The sequence below is a fragment of the Rutilus rutilus genome (assembly GCF_951802725.1).
Source record: "Rutilus rutilus genome assembly, chromosome: 2".
NCBI lineage: Eukaryota > Metazoa > Chordata > Actinopteri > Cypriniformes > Leuciscidae > Rutilus > Rutilus rutilus.
In genome coordinates, this window is record NC_140210.1 from 8073096 (window position 1) to 8087407 (window position 14312).

At 38.1% G+C, this 14312-nt stretch overlaps 1 protein-coding gene across 1 annotated transcript in view; it reads right to left on the reverse strand.

The window, feature by feature from the left end:
* Positions 1-662: 662 nt before the first annotated feature.
* Positions 663-14312, reverse strand: part of grin2ab (glutamate receptor, ionotropic, N-methyl D-aspartate 2A, b) — a 101356-nt gene continuing 87706 nt past the window's right edge. Inside the window, exons 6-14 of the mRNA XM_084403010.1 lie at positions 10320-10522; positions 9877-10042; positions 7992-8145; positions 7766-7891; positions 7320-7549; positions 5099-5259; positions 4798-4985; positions 3482-3720; positions 663-3054 (exon numbers count right to left, since the gene is read on the reverse strand). Of these exons, the coding sequence (XP_084259136.1) occupies positions 1273-3054; positions 3482-3720; positions 4798-4985; positions 5099-5259; positions 7320-7549; positions 7766-7891; positions 7992-8145; positions 9877-10042; positions 10320-10522 (3249 nt within the window). The 3' untranslated portion in view covers positions 663-1272. The remainder of the gene's footprint in view (positions 3055-3481; positions 3721-4797; positions 4986-5098; positions 5260-7319; positions 7550-7765; positions 7892-7991; positions 8146-9876; positions 10043-10319; positions 10523-14312) is intronic.

Here is a 14312-nt window from a genome sequence, read left to right on the forward strand (position 1 = left end):
TGACATCATTAGTTGGTGAGGGCTTTTATATGGTCTACGCCTTCTCAGAGTCCCTTACGACCACAAGAAAGACAGTATACCTCTTTTTTTGTCACTTCCCTGCATTTCTTTCCCCCCCCCCGTCACAATAAATATACTTTGCACACCTTTCAAATATTTGGCAGTGTATAAAACTGTGTAAAAACTGACTACCACTTTTCTCAATATTCTAGACAACTATAGAAATATGCTCAAGATGATAAAATTTAGATGAATGAACACTGACACTTACTACACTGTTGTGCTGTGAGCAGAGGAGTGTCTTCCTGCATTTGCGCTCTGCATGCAGGCAAGGTACGGACAGATTCAAGGGTGGGGAGGGTCATTGACTTTTTCCTCTTGGTGTCCTCAGAGACACAAATGAGTCGCAGGCCTTGTGTGCACCGAGTTTTCCTTCTCTGAAATTCTCTAGTGTACTTGATTTCAGAGATTACACTCGAGACTAATCATTCAGGTAGTGCGTTTTGTCACAGTTCAGGTTGGAATGGAAATCTAATCTTAGTACTATAAGCAGTCTTTTTGGACTGTGCCTCAGCGCAGCTTTTACACCGAAAATGCATTCGTACACGCATTTATAACAGATGTTCTGCCACCTTTCCAAAAACTCAATCAGGTTTGGATCTGCTAAGCAATTATTTATTTCAGAGCATGTCAATGTGTGCAAGTGCACACCTGTCATTTATGCCGTTACATTGTATGTGGTATTCGTTTTTTGGTCAAGAGAGATTCTATTATTATACCTAACGTTGTCCTTTCTGTGGTTCGAGATCATGTATTGTTTGTGCCTCTTGCATGTGCATGTGTATTTTTGTGTGTGTGTGTGTGTGTGTAAAAGTGCAGAATGTGGATATTCACGTATGTTTTATTTATTAAATTTTTTGGTTGCTCGTGTTGCGTGAAAAAGGAAACTCTTTGGAGCTGCCCCTGTACTTCCAAGCAGCTTTCGCTGCTCTTCCTTCACTCGAAGGCGCGAGAGCGTCCTGCCCACCATTTCTGATGTTTTCTGGAAGACACAGAGCTGCCGCTCAACTAGAGGGGAGGACCTGATGTAAAGTTGAACTCTGGTTTCTGTTCAGACAGATTAGTCCAAGAAGGGAAACAAAATATATTCCAAACTTGCTTGCCTTATAGTCATAAAGCCTTACGATCCTGCCAAGAGTTCCACGGTTAAGCCATATCCTGGTGGAAATATCCATGCATGTCTTTTCATAGTCTCTCAGACCTCTCTCTCTATCAGACATCAGACTCGATGCTCGGCATCCTCTTGTAGACACGCCGAGCGCCCCCAGCGCTCATTGCCCTGGGGGCAGTGTATGTGCCGATAGGGGGAGGGGCTACATAAGGCATCACATGCTCGGGGTAATAGAGGTCAGGGGTCACCATCCCCACACCGAGCATATTGCCATCAGCCTGGCCTAATGTGAGCGGCACCAGCTGCTTATAAATGTCTGTGGAGCTGCGGCCGTGAGCTAGACGCTGGTCGTCACGAAGCGTCTGGAGAAAGGGGTTTTCCGTCGGGCGCGCTGGATACATCGATTTGCTGCGACGACCAATCCCGAGTCCACTGACACCCACCCCCCCGAGGGTGTGGTTTAGGTGCACAGACTGATTTTTTAGGGGCTTGTCTGGGATCAAAGTCGCCGAGGGCATGTTGGCATACGGCGTGCTGTCCTGCAGGCTCACCCGCCGCGAATTACTCTTCTGTGGCAGGTTCTCATACGAGTGCTGGCGGATGATCACGCCCTCGTTCTGGTAGTGACTAATAAGACCGTCGCCCTCTTGGTCACTCTGGGGAAGATAGGCTGTGAAGGAAGCATCAGGCTGGGGGAGAAAAGGAGAGAAGGACCTGTCAACACTTCCGCCGCCGGTGCCCCGTCCATCTGGATGGAGGAACTGGTCTTCGCTGATGTCGTACAGGTTTCCAGAGTGCAGGCAGGCATCGCAGCGATACTGAGGGGACCGTACAGTGTAAAGCCCGGAGTAACTGGACACTTTCGACAGGCAGCTTCGGCAGTGTGTCTGTCGTGGATCCTGAGTAGAAGCAGGCCCGCCGGCGATGCTCCCTGCCCCGCCGGACTTTCCATATGTGTTGTATTTTTTATCCTTCGCAATGGCGGTTTGCATCACGTCTGGTTCATGGGCCTGGGAGAGCAGACTGCTGTTCAGCTGCAAAATTGGCTGCTGCTCGGAGGAAGAAGGTGGCCGGTGCTTAGTGTCACGGTGGTCGCTGAAGATATCAGGGTAGTGCAGCCCATGCTCCTGGTCAATGGAGTCAATGGTATAAATCTGACTCCCCTGGCTGCTCTGAGAGTATATCTGAGCGCTGTGGTTGCTCTGCTGGCTGGGTTGGCTCCGCAATGTTGAAAGCTCCACGTCGCTCAGGTCCCGCGGTAGGCGGTTCCGTTTTCGAACCGTTTCTTTTAACTTGTGCTGCTTCTGCAAGTCCACCCGACCAGAGCAATCTGACATATCCGAACGGGCAGGTGCATCTTCGGGCAGGTAGCGCTGGCTCTTCATTGGTAGGGTCTCGGTAGGCTGCGGGGCAGATGGTGGGGAATTTCCCCCAGGTTCTGGGTTCTGCCGTAGGGTCTCCACAGACTTCTTCCACAGAGCACGTGGCTTGGAGGCAGGAGGTCGTGTGGTCTCACCTCCGCCTCCTGAGCCCCCATTTCCAGCAACACCTGGCTGAGCATCCGTCAAGCTCAGGGCACGTTGCCCTGGCAAGAGAGTGTTGTTAAGTGGCTCTTTGTGACGGTTGCTGAGCATGGTGCTGGTATTGCTATAGGGCATGTTTTTCTGGGTGAGGCTGTTGCCTTTTCCTCCGCCCATAATTTCCAGCAAGCCCTGGGTAGGTGGGAGAATGCTACTCACAGGGCGTTTGGGTGAGGTAACTCCAAGGGTGGTGATCTCTTTAGCCGATTTCAGAAGGTGCAACATGTTGGCCTGAGGGCTGAAGCCCAACTCTGGGGCTTTCTTCATTTCGATATGGACACCGTGAATGCAACTCCAAATCCCCTATAGGTGGAAAGGAGACGGAAATGTTAACAGAAAGAAGTTCATAAGAGGAGGCTAACACCAAAAAGTATATATTATCACAATATTTCTCAATATAGTCTCTCTGTATTTTTTCTGGGTTCTGAAATTCTATAAACCGATGGAATAAAGTAATATATCCTGCTGTGACAAACAACCGCACCCTGTAACTTTATTCTAGAGACGGTGGCTGGGGCTATTATATTCTGTTATATAAGCTCTTTCTTATTTCACAGCAAAAAATGTGTTTGTCAGCACATAAGCAGCAATCCCTACTCTGATGATGCTTAAAGACGACTGTGGTAAACAGCCACCATGACATGTTAATATTTCAAGATTGAGCAGATAATGGTTGCCTTCAGCAACGGAATCTCTCTAGTTAATTTACCGTAGTGTTTCTGTGACATACCCTGCTGATAGTGAAGAGAATTCCTGGCCGACCAGAACAGAGACCAGTGAAACAGTAACGTAGCCTCCAGTAGAAGAGGTGCTCCCAGACAAAAGTAATTAGCGCCAGAGCCATGGCAGCCGCAAGCATATAGAACACACCAGCCATATTATCCACATCCAGTTGACTGCTCATCACTTCATTCTTCTCATTATGACAGATACCAGTTAGCCACTGAGCCTCCAGCTCCTCCATCTCACCTAATACACAACACAAAATTACAGTTAATGGTTATGCATAGAAAAAAACGCGGCGAGCTGTTTACCTGGGAAGCATTTTTAAGCATTTCAGGCAACTTCCCAACAGAAAGGCTATATATTTTAAAGCAGGATCTCTAACACGCTTTATGGATAAAGCACTACAAGATTTATGAAATTTATCCTCCAAAACAAGAAAATAGTACAATAATTAAATCTAAATTAACTTCTTTAACCATTATTTATTTCACACCGGGAATATTTCATTCTGATCGGTCGATAACAGCATTCTGCTGTAAAAAATGCATATTTGACTGCTGTTCCTGGCAATCAATCTCCTACACTGTAGTAGTTTTGCTCACTTTGAGAGTTTGCAAGTCTCTTATGCTCACCAAGGCTGCATTAACAGTAGTATTGTGAAATACATGTTAAAATAATTAAAAAAAACAGTTCAACATCACTCGTCTTCAGTGTCACAGTGAACAACTTATTTTATCATATTATATATACAGTATATATATATATATATATATATATATATATATATATATATGTGTGTCTGTGTGTGTGTGTGTGTGTGTGATTTTTTAATTCTAATTAAATAATTCTAATTAAATTCTAATTTAATTCTTAGTATTTCATGTAAATGTATTTACTTGACTGAAAAACTGTTGTTGTGCAATATGTGGGATATACGGTTACCTAGTACATTGTATTCATCAGATCACCCTAACAGGGTTTATTTTGCAATAATGACGACTAACTGTACATGATCCCTAACATATTTGTGTGTGCTATGTAAGTTTTGTGCTCATCAGAGTATTGCGTCAATAACATGCGCTAAGTTAAAATCTATCCAAATCATGCACTTCATGCTAATTATGTGGCATCTGGGTGAGCGTTAACAGATTTGATTCCCATGTAGTGTGTTTTAAATAAATAATTTATGAAATTTCATTTCATTTAGAATGCTGTAGAGAGCAAGGAATCTCACTAAGGTTTGGAACAGAGATATTGTTTAATACAGAGGTCATGAAATAAGTGAAATAACAAGAGAGAAATGCAGAAAAACACTTATACCATCTCCAATGATCCCGAGGATAGCAAGGTCGACCAGCCGTTTCCAATAGGATCCTTTCTGCAGGGCAATGCCATATCCTGTTGTGGCAAAGATGTAGCCACTGCCAATAGTTACTAGCTTACAGCCATCATCACGCCCCGCCATGTAGTTGAGCACAGCCGCATCATATATGAAAGCATCCAGTTTACTGTATAAACCAATAAAGCACAATTATTGGCTTATATACATTTACAGAAAAATTATGTCTACCAAAAAATAACCTTTTTGACCATGCAAGAAAATTGCATATCCCAGCCATACCCAGTTTTGAGGCTGACCAGTGCATCCTGAACTCCAGTTTGATGGTATTTCACCATGTACTGGTGCATGTCTGGGTAGTTTTTCCTGATGTTTCGCTCTGTGCTCCCATTAGGCACGGTCCCAAAGCGAAACGGTGGTGAATAGGAATAGGGACTCTGAAACTATGAAAGAGGAAGACATACATCAATTACATAGAGAGCTGTGAGGGCCGCTTAAACAGATACATGGAGAGAATCAATACAAGCTGAAATACAGAAATAAATCCAGCGAGATAAACCTAGTAACTGGTGTCGTTCAGACGCTCCATCTTGTAAATTTATAATGACATACGGATGCTCTCTTAAAACCTAGTGAGCTGCCAACTAGACAGTGCACTGGAAAATATATTTTGTCAGGTAGCCTGAAAACTGTTCTTCATGCTGTAACATCTCAATTAACTGGCTTTATTCAAAACAGAGAAATAATTTACTGAAACAAATGTAATACAATTAGTTTACACCAAAAACATTTTTTTTTAAGGTAGAAATAACTTCCTATATCACCAACTGTATATTTGTACTTTTTTACGGGGAATTTTAAGCATGCACTCAATGGATAAGGTAATCTCACAACGGATTTGTGATGAGCTAAGCAACAAATCATAGGCAAGATGGCTGACAGAGCCAAAGATGTTGTTTATAAATGTTGTCCAAAAAGTTGGGGGTCAGTAAAATCTATGTTTATAAAGAAATGTATACTTTTATTATGCAAAGACACATTCAATTGATAAGTGTTACTAAAAAGACATAAAAAAAAAAAAAAAACTGTTCTTTTGACCTTTCATCAAAGAATCCTAATTTTTTTATCATGCTTTCCACAAAAATATTAAGCAGCACAACTTTTTTTCAAAATTATTAGTAAGAAATGTTGCTTGCACCAAATCAGCATATTAGAGTGATTTCTGAAGGATCATGTGACACTGAAGACTGCAATGTAATGGTTGGTGAAAATGTAGTTTTGCCATCACAGGAATAAATGACACTTTATAATAACTGCACACTGTTAATCATTAGTTAAGCATTGGTAAACAGTTCATTCATCATTTATAAAGCTTTAAAAAAAAAGAAAAAAGTTTTTTAGTTTAGAGCTTTATTAATCCCCGTGGGGCAATAGACATTAATAAGCAGTTTAGAAATAATGCTATAAATACTTAATTCTTGATTTATAAACATATCTATAATGTGTTTAATAATTGTATTTTCATACTTTATTAATGATCAATTTATCATTTCTAAATCGAGTATTGCATTATTTACAAACCAGTTATTTAGGAGTTGTCAGTGGTTCATAAGATCACTTAGAAAGTGTAAGTAAATGATTAATAAACTATTTAAATGTACATTCATACATCTTATTACTCAGACATACTGTATAGTAATAGTTACTAGTGTGTTAACAAATGCTTTATCAACATGTATTTCTACTGTAATTCATGGTTAATTCAGGTAGTTATAAAGTATTTAGTAGTGGTCAGTTAACTATTTTTGTGAGCTCATCTAAAGTGAGGACTATTCTTGCCTTTTAAAGCATTTACAAAGGAGATTTAAAGTCTCGATTATCTTCTAAACAGAAAAAGGAAACAAACAGCAGTGATACAGAACATAGAAATATTTAAGATGTATGAATGTACATTTAAATAGTTTATTAATCATTTACTTAGACTTTCTAAGTGCTCTTATGAACCACTGACAACTCCTAAATAACTGGTTTGTAAATAATGCAATACTTGATTTAGAAATGATAAATTGATCATTAATAAAGTATGAAAATACAATTATTAAACACATTATAGATATGCTTATAACTCAAGAATAAAGCATTTATAGCTGTATTTATAAACTGCTTATTAATGTCTATTAATGCTTTATAAATGATGAATTAACTGTTTACTAATGCTTAACTAATGATTCATAGCGTGCAGTTATTATAAAGTGTTACCGACATTGTAAAATATATAAAAGAAGAAAACACTAATAATATCAAAAAATATATACAAATATTCAAAAACTTTACAAAATGTAAATGACCCCAAACTTTGGAACAATGATGTGTCAGACAGAATAATCCAGTCACATATTTTAGTTTCATCCTAAATTACAGGTACAGGTATACATACGTATATAGGTTAGAGAAGCAGTAGAGAGTAAGACAGCTTACTATATTTCAAGACACAAAAAATTACCTTTCTGTCACTGAGGCCTGTGACTTGGTCCACAAATTCCTCTTGGATCATAAAGGCAGCCAAGTTGGCAGTGTAGCTGGCCAGGAAGATCACAGCGAAAAAGGCCCATACGGATACAATAAATTTACTGGTAGTGCCCCTGGGGTTCTGTACTGGGACAGAGTTGTTGAACACCAGACCCCACAGCAGCCAGACTGCTTTACCAATGGTGAAGGAGGGTCCATGAGGGTCTTTAGAAATGTATAACAGAAAGAGGAAAAGTAGTGTGTAGAAGTGAGGAGTGAGTAGCAAGTTACAAGAGAATCGTGGATCTACAGGTACTCAAGGTGCTAATTGTTTAAATGCTTAATGTTCAGATTTTTTTATTTTAATCAAGTAACCTGTCTGTTTAAGATCATCTTATAGCAGAGGGTTTTTGACTGTATGGTTGATGTTGTGTATCATACCTTTGCCCTGCGCCAGGTTTCTATTGAAACCGAGCGGACTGATGAATTCAAAGAGGAAAACAGCGATTGCTGTGACGATGAGTAACATGACAAACATCATAACCCACACTGAAGCACTGAAGGGTTCTGAGGGAGGAGAGAGAATTGAGAAAATGCATGGGGGAAGGTAGAGATAAGAAAAACACTGATTCCACAGGGATTTCAAAGATATAATTTCATCTAATACCTAGAAACGCAGAGGGCGACACTGTTCCATTGCTACGTGACACCATCACGCTGATGCCTGTCTCGACAAATGGGACAGAGAAGTCTATGACCTCTGACCGCTCTTCATTTATGGTCAATGAGCCCACGGCCATTATCGCCTTTTTATTGTATACCTACAGAGCAGGGAAAAGAAAACACCTCAAGAAAAAGAAAACACACTGAATGAAACAGAAATACACAAAAGTGGATGGATGGATGGATGGATACCATAAAAAGATGATAGACAGACCAATATATAGATCGATCGATAGATAGACAGACAGATTAATAGAATGATTGATAGACGAAACGATAGAACGACTGATAGACAGATGGATATATAATAGATAGACCAATAGGTAGAACGATAGATAGAACAATAGATCGATACAATAACCGTTATATAGACAAATAGAACGATAGAACAACAGATAGATAGATTCGCTCATTAGGTCTTTTAAAGCGACTAACCTCCCCCAGATAGATAGATAGATAGAAACAAATAGAACAATAGATAGACAAATAGAACGGTAGATAGAACAATACAACAATAGATAGATAGAACGATACAACGATAGATAGATAGATAGATAGATAGATAGATAGATAGATAGATAGATAGATAGATAGATAGATAGAGACAAATAGAACGGTAGATAGAACGATAGATGGACAAATAGAACGATAGATAGAACGATAGATAGATAGATAGATAGATCGATAGATAGATAGATAGATAGATAGATAGAGACAAATAGAACGGTAGATAGAACGATAGATAGATAGATAGAGACAAATAGAACGATAGATAGAACGATAGATAGATAGATAGATAGATAGATAGATAGAGACAAATAGAACGGTAGATAGAACGATAGATAGATAGATAGATAGATCGATAGATAGATAGATAGATAGATAGAGACAAATAGAACGGTAGATAGAACGATAGATAGATAGATAGATAGATAGAGACAAATAGAACGATAGATAGAACGATAGATAGATAGATAGATAGATAGATAGATAGATAGATAGATAGATAGATAGATAGATAGATAGATAGATAGATAGATAGATAGATAGAGACAAATAGAACGGTAGATAGAACGATAGATGGACAAATAGAACGATAGATAGATAGATAGAGACAAATAGAACGGTAGATAGAACGATAGATGGACAAATAGAACGATAGATAGATAGATAGAACGATAGATAGAACGATAGATAGAACGATAGATAGATAGAACGATAGATAGATAGATAGAACGATAGATAGATAGAACGATAGATAGATAGATAGATAGATAGATAGATAGATAGATAGATAGATAGATAGATAGATAGAACGATAGATAGATAGAACGATAGATAGAACGATAGAACGATAGATAGATAGATAGATAGATAGATAGATAGATAGATAGATAGATAGATAGATAGATAGATAGAACGATAGATAGATAGATAGAACGATAGATAGAACGATAGATAGATAGATAGATAGATAGATAGATAGATAGATAGATAGATAGATAGATAGATAGAACGATAGATAGATAGAACGATAGATAGAACGATAGAACGATAGAACGATAGATAGATAAATAGATAGATAGATAGATAGATAGATAGATAGATAGATAGATAGATAGATAGATAGATAGATAGAACGATAGATAGATAGATAGAACGATAGATAGAACGATAGAACGATAGATAGATAGATAGATAGATAGATAGATAGATAGAACGATAGATAGAACGATAGAACGATAGAACGATAGATAGATAGATAGATAGATAGATAGATAGATAGATAGATAGATAATTCGCTCGTTAGGTTTTTTAGAGCGACTAACCTCCCCCACCATGCCGTTCCAAACATTATTGATCTTCTTGCCATGTTTGCCATTTGAGACCAGGTAAAGATCATAGGTGAACTTTACATTTCTGGCAATCTTCTTCAGGATGTCTATACAAAAGCCCTTGCAGCACTTCTTGACATAGGAGCCGTCCGTGACATTACTGCAGCATATACAGGCACAGAGATTTAGAAACACAGCTGATACTGAGAAAGGTTGAAGAGAGCTCAATCTAATAACTTCTAAATATAACACACTAAAAAGTTCATAACCACATTAGAGACAACACAATTATTCCACTATTCCCCAGTAAAAGAAATCTCTCATGCTGAAGGTTAAGACAGGATGTATAATGCCTGCGGAACCAATTGGTTTATTCAAAACTGGTATTATCTGCTAAAGTTGTTCTTTAAAGTTAAATAAATAAATAAATAACTCACTCTTTAATGTGTTTCCTGCAAGGTACAGAGTTACGCATACAAGTGCCAGTAAGAATGTCCACATCATCCACTATAACAAAGGGTCTTTCCTCTAGAGTCACAATGCTCAAGTGGTTCTCATCAGCGTCCACGTCCCCGAACGAATTATAGCGCGGCCACACTGGAAACTTCAACTTCAATGTGTGGTTTTCCCATCGTCCCATCTGTAGAAATACACAAACAAACATTGACTCACAAATAAACAAGGTTTGAAGGTTCTTCTCAAGTGCCCTCCATTATTATGTTTTGGGATGAAAATGTGATTTTCCGCTCTTCAAAGCAAACCTAAAAATTGTTATTAGGAAAACACTGCATATTTTATCCGGCAAGCAAGTAAGCCACATTCAAACACTGGGAACTATCTTTCCTTCAGTCTTCCTCCTCATATGTCATCTCATTCTCTCTTTATTTACTATCTGCTTATGATTAGTTGACATTCTTATCCAAGAATGTTTTTTCAATATTTAGATATTAGTTTTTTTTTTCTTCTGGTTTTCTATTTCATTATTTATATTTTCATTTCTGTAACTAATCAACATTTTTGCAGTACATTTAAATCAGAGGTTCTCAACTATGATTTTTGACCCAGAAATTAGTTGCAGGTCTTTTCTGATGGATGGGGTTTTACTTTTAGCAGGAAAACAAACAATCCTAAATGCAAATATGGTAATAAAATATTAACCTAAACATATAATCGACCCCAGTCAGGATAGAAAAATAAAAATGTGCTTATCAATTTTTAAAAGGGTATAGAGAAAATTCTTTCTATATATTTTGTTGATGACTTTAAAGGCCAGCCAATCAAACTTTATGGTATTTTGATGCAAATTCATCTGTCTCTTGGTAATATGACTAATACCAATATTATATTTGGCCCTGTGTCTGTTCCATGTGTTAGGCTGGTAAATCACACTTGGTATGCTGTTTATGCATTCGCAAAATTCTCAGTTTTCCTTATTCAGCCTATGTCATGTTAATAATTGCGCACATTGTTTGGCCTCTGTGATTCATGCTAATATTAATCAATGTCAATGTTGGATTTCAAGATTATTATTTTTTTTACTTTTGTACAATAAACAATTTTGGTCGCAACAAGATAATATTGGGTCTAATGGTCCTGCGGGATAAATTTTATTTTTTTACAAAAGTACATAAGTGTCTTAAAGGCACAATATGTAAGATTTTTGCATAAAAATATCCAAAAAGCAGTAGCACAGTGTTATATATTTTGTTCACTTGTGTATTTACAGTATCCCAAATGTTTCCAACCGTTTAAATCCAGAGAAATTTGCAACTTTAACCAGTGTAACGTCCCTCCTCATTGCGTCACCTGTCGATGGAGTCATGTCCTCAGTTTCTGCTTTTACTGCTATAGAACCATGGCGACACAGTGAGTCTCATGAAAATATGCGGAAATAGTAGTTCCTAGCACACCACTGTTGTTGTTTCGCACAGGCATCATGGACCACAATTACTCGTCATCGTTTGCAGCAGGTTCTGTCGCCAAAGATAAGTTCAAGAAACGTAAACGTATGGGTGAATCAAATGACCCAAGAAGAGATTTGGACAAGGTATGGGTGAAATCAAATGCGGATCAGTATTGGTGTGGGATTTCCTAGATAAAAAGAGCTTCGGGACAAACTTCCATGATGCTGTATTATTCTGCTAGTTAAAAATGTATTATGCAGTAACTTACAATATTGCTGTGAGCTTGTGACAGTAATTATTGTGCATACATTTCAGTCAGTGCAGCATCACACATCAAGGTCGTAGAGAGCTTTATTCAGTCCATTTTTAAATTCTGATTTTGGCCGCCTCTCAAATGGGTCAAACTATTATGGAAGCTTGTTTCCGCCAATGAATAATAAATAAATAATAATAATTGCGACTTTTTATCTCACAATTCTGACTTTTTTTTCACACAATTGCGATATATCAAGTCAGAATTGTGACTTTTTTTCTCACAATTGCGAGATATGAAGTCGCAATTCTGAGAAATAAAGTCGCAATTCTGAGAAATAAAGTCGCAATTGCGTGTTATAAAGTCGCAATTCTGGGAAATAAAGTCGCAGTTGCGAGATATGAAGTCGCAATTCTGAGAAATAAAGTCGCAATTCTGAGATATAAAGTCAGAATTGCGTGTTATAAAGTCGCAATTCTGGGAAATAAAGTCGCAGTTGCGAGATATAAAGTCGCAATTCTGAGAAATAAAGTCGCAATTGCGTGTTATAAAGTCAGCGTAGTACGGAGAGATAAACTACTCTGAGGTAAAAAAAAAAAAAAAAAAAAAGTCCGCCTTTTTTCCCCTTAGAACTGGACTTTATCCCCTGGTTTCACAGACAGGGCTTAAGACTAGTCCTAGACTAAAATGTAAGTCTGAGCTGTTTCCACTGAAATAAACTTGCACTGACTGATCTTAAAAATATATCAGTGCCTTTTTAGTTTTAAGATGCACATCGGTAATGTTTTTTTCTAAGCATGTTTATAAAAATTACTTAAATGTCCTAATTGATCTATGGTCTAATCCTGGCTTAGTCTAAGCCCTGTCTGTGAAACCGGGCCTATATCTCACAATTGTGAGTTTATATCTCACAATTCTGAGAAAAGATGTCAGAATTGCGAGATATAAACTCGCAATTGCGTGTTATAAAGTCAGAATTGCAAGATATAAAGTTAGAATTGCGTGTTATAAAGTCAGAATTGCGTGATATAAAGTCGCAATTGCGAGAAAAAAAGTCAGAATTCTGACTTTATAACACGCAATTCTAACTTTATATCTCGCAATTCTGACTTTATAACACGCAATTCTGACTTTATTTCACGCAATTCTGACTTTATATCTCGCAATTCTGACTTTATAACACGCAATTGCGACTTTATTTCACGCAATTCTGACTTTATATCTCGTAATTCTGAGAAATAAAGTCAGAATTGCGAGATGTAAACTCGCAATTGTGAGATAAAAAGTCGCAATTATCTTTTAAAATGTTTTATTTTGTGGCGGCAACAAGCTTCCATAAACTATAGATATTACCTAAGAAGTTCAAGTAAATGCGCTAGAAATCCGCGCTCATTCAAGGATGTGCATTTATTGCATGAACGGAGAAAGCACTGACACCTGCAGGATTTCATCAGACGGTACTTTTTATTTAAAACTAAAATATTACATAAGCATATATAGTCTATCTGTTCCGTGAGAGCAATGGTACCGCAGAGCGAGTGTAGCCTCTACATCTATAGACGTTTTTAAATCTGAAAACTCCAAAAAGCAACGAAATTGTCAGACATCCATGAGTGCATGTTCACAGAGGAAAACAACTGAAAAACAGCGCTGAATCTCTCGATACTCAACAACGACGGAATCCAAAGGCGTGGGCGAAGATATAATGCATGTATTAAATTGTATGAAATAATCCCGAAAAAAGCACAAACATGGCAGAGATGCCAAGTTCAGCAGCTGGAATTAGCTGAGGTAGTAACGTGACGCTAACAGACAGCAGACAAACGGCTAGTAGTGACAGCAGCGGCAATCCCCCTGTCACTCAAGTGGCCACGCCCTTAATTATGCAGATCTTTAAGGCTTAATATAATTTGAACGGATGAGTTATAAAAAAATTCACCCCCCTCACAGTTGTCATGAAGGGCAAAATTAACTATATAGACCAAAAGCACTTTTTGCACCAGGCTGTAAACATTTTTTTTTCTGCTGTAAAGTTTGCCATTTTAACATGGGGGAGATACAGGTTTGACTCCCTTCTGCAACCAGCCTCATGCGGCCAGTCGATGAATTGTAGTTTAAGTCACTTCCGTGTTGGTTTCAAGAGAGAGACAGGGAGGTTGCCGCTTAGTTTTATTAGATAATTGAGCCACTGTTTGGATTTGTTATAAACCTTAACAAGGTTAGTCTAATTGTTTGAAAGTCTTGGTTTCTTAATTGACTGCAAGTAACATGTA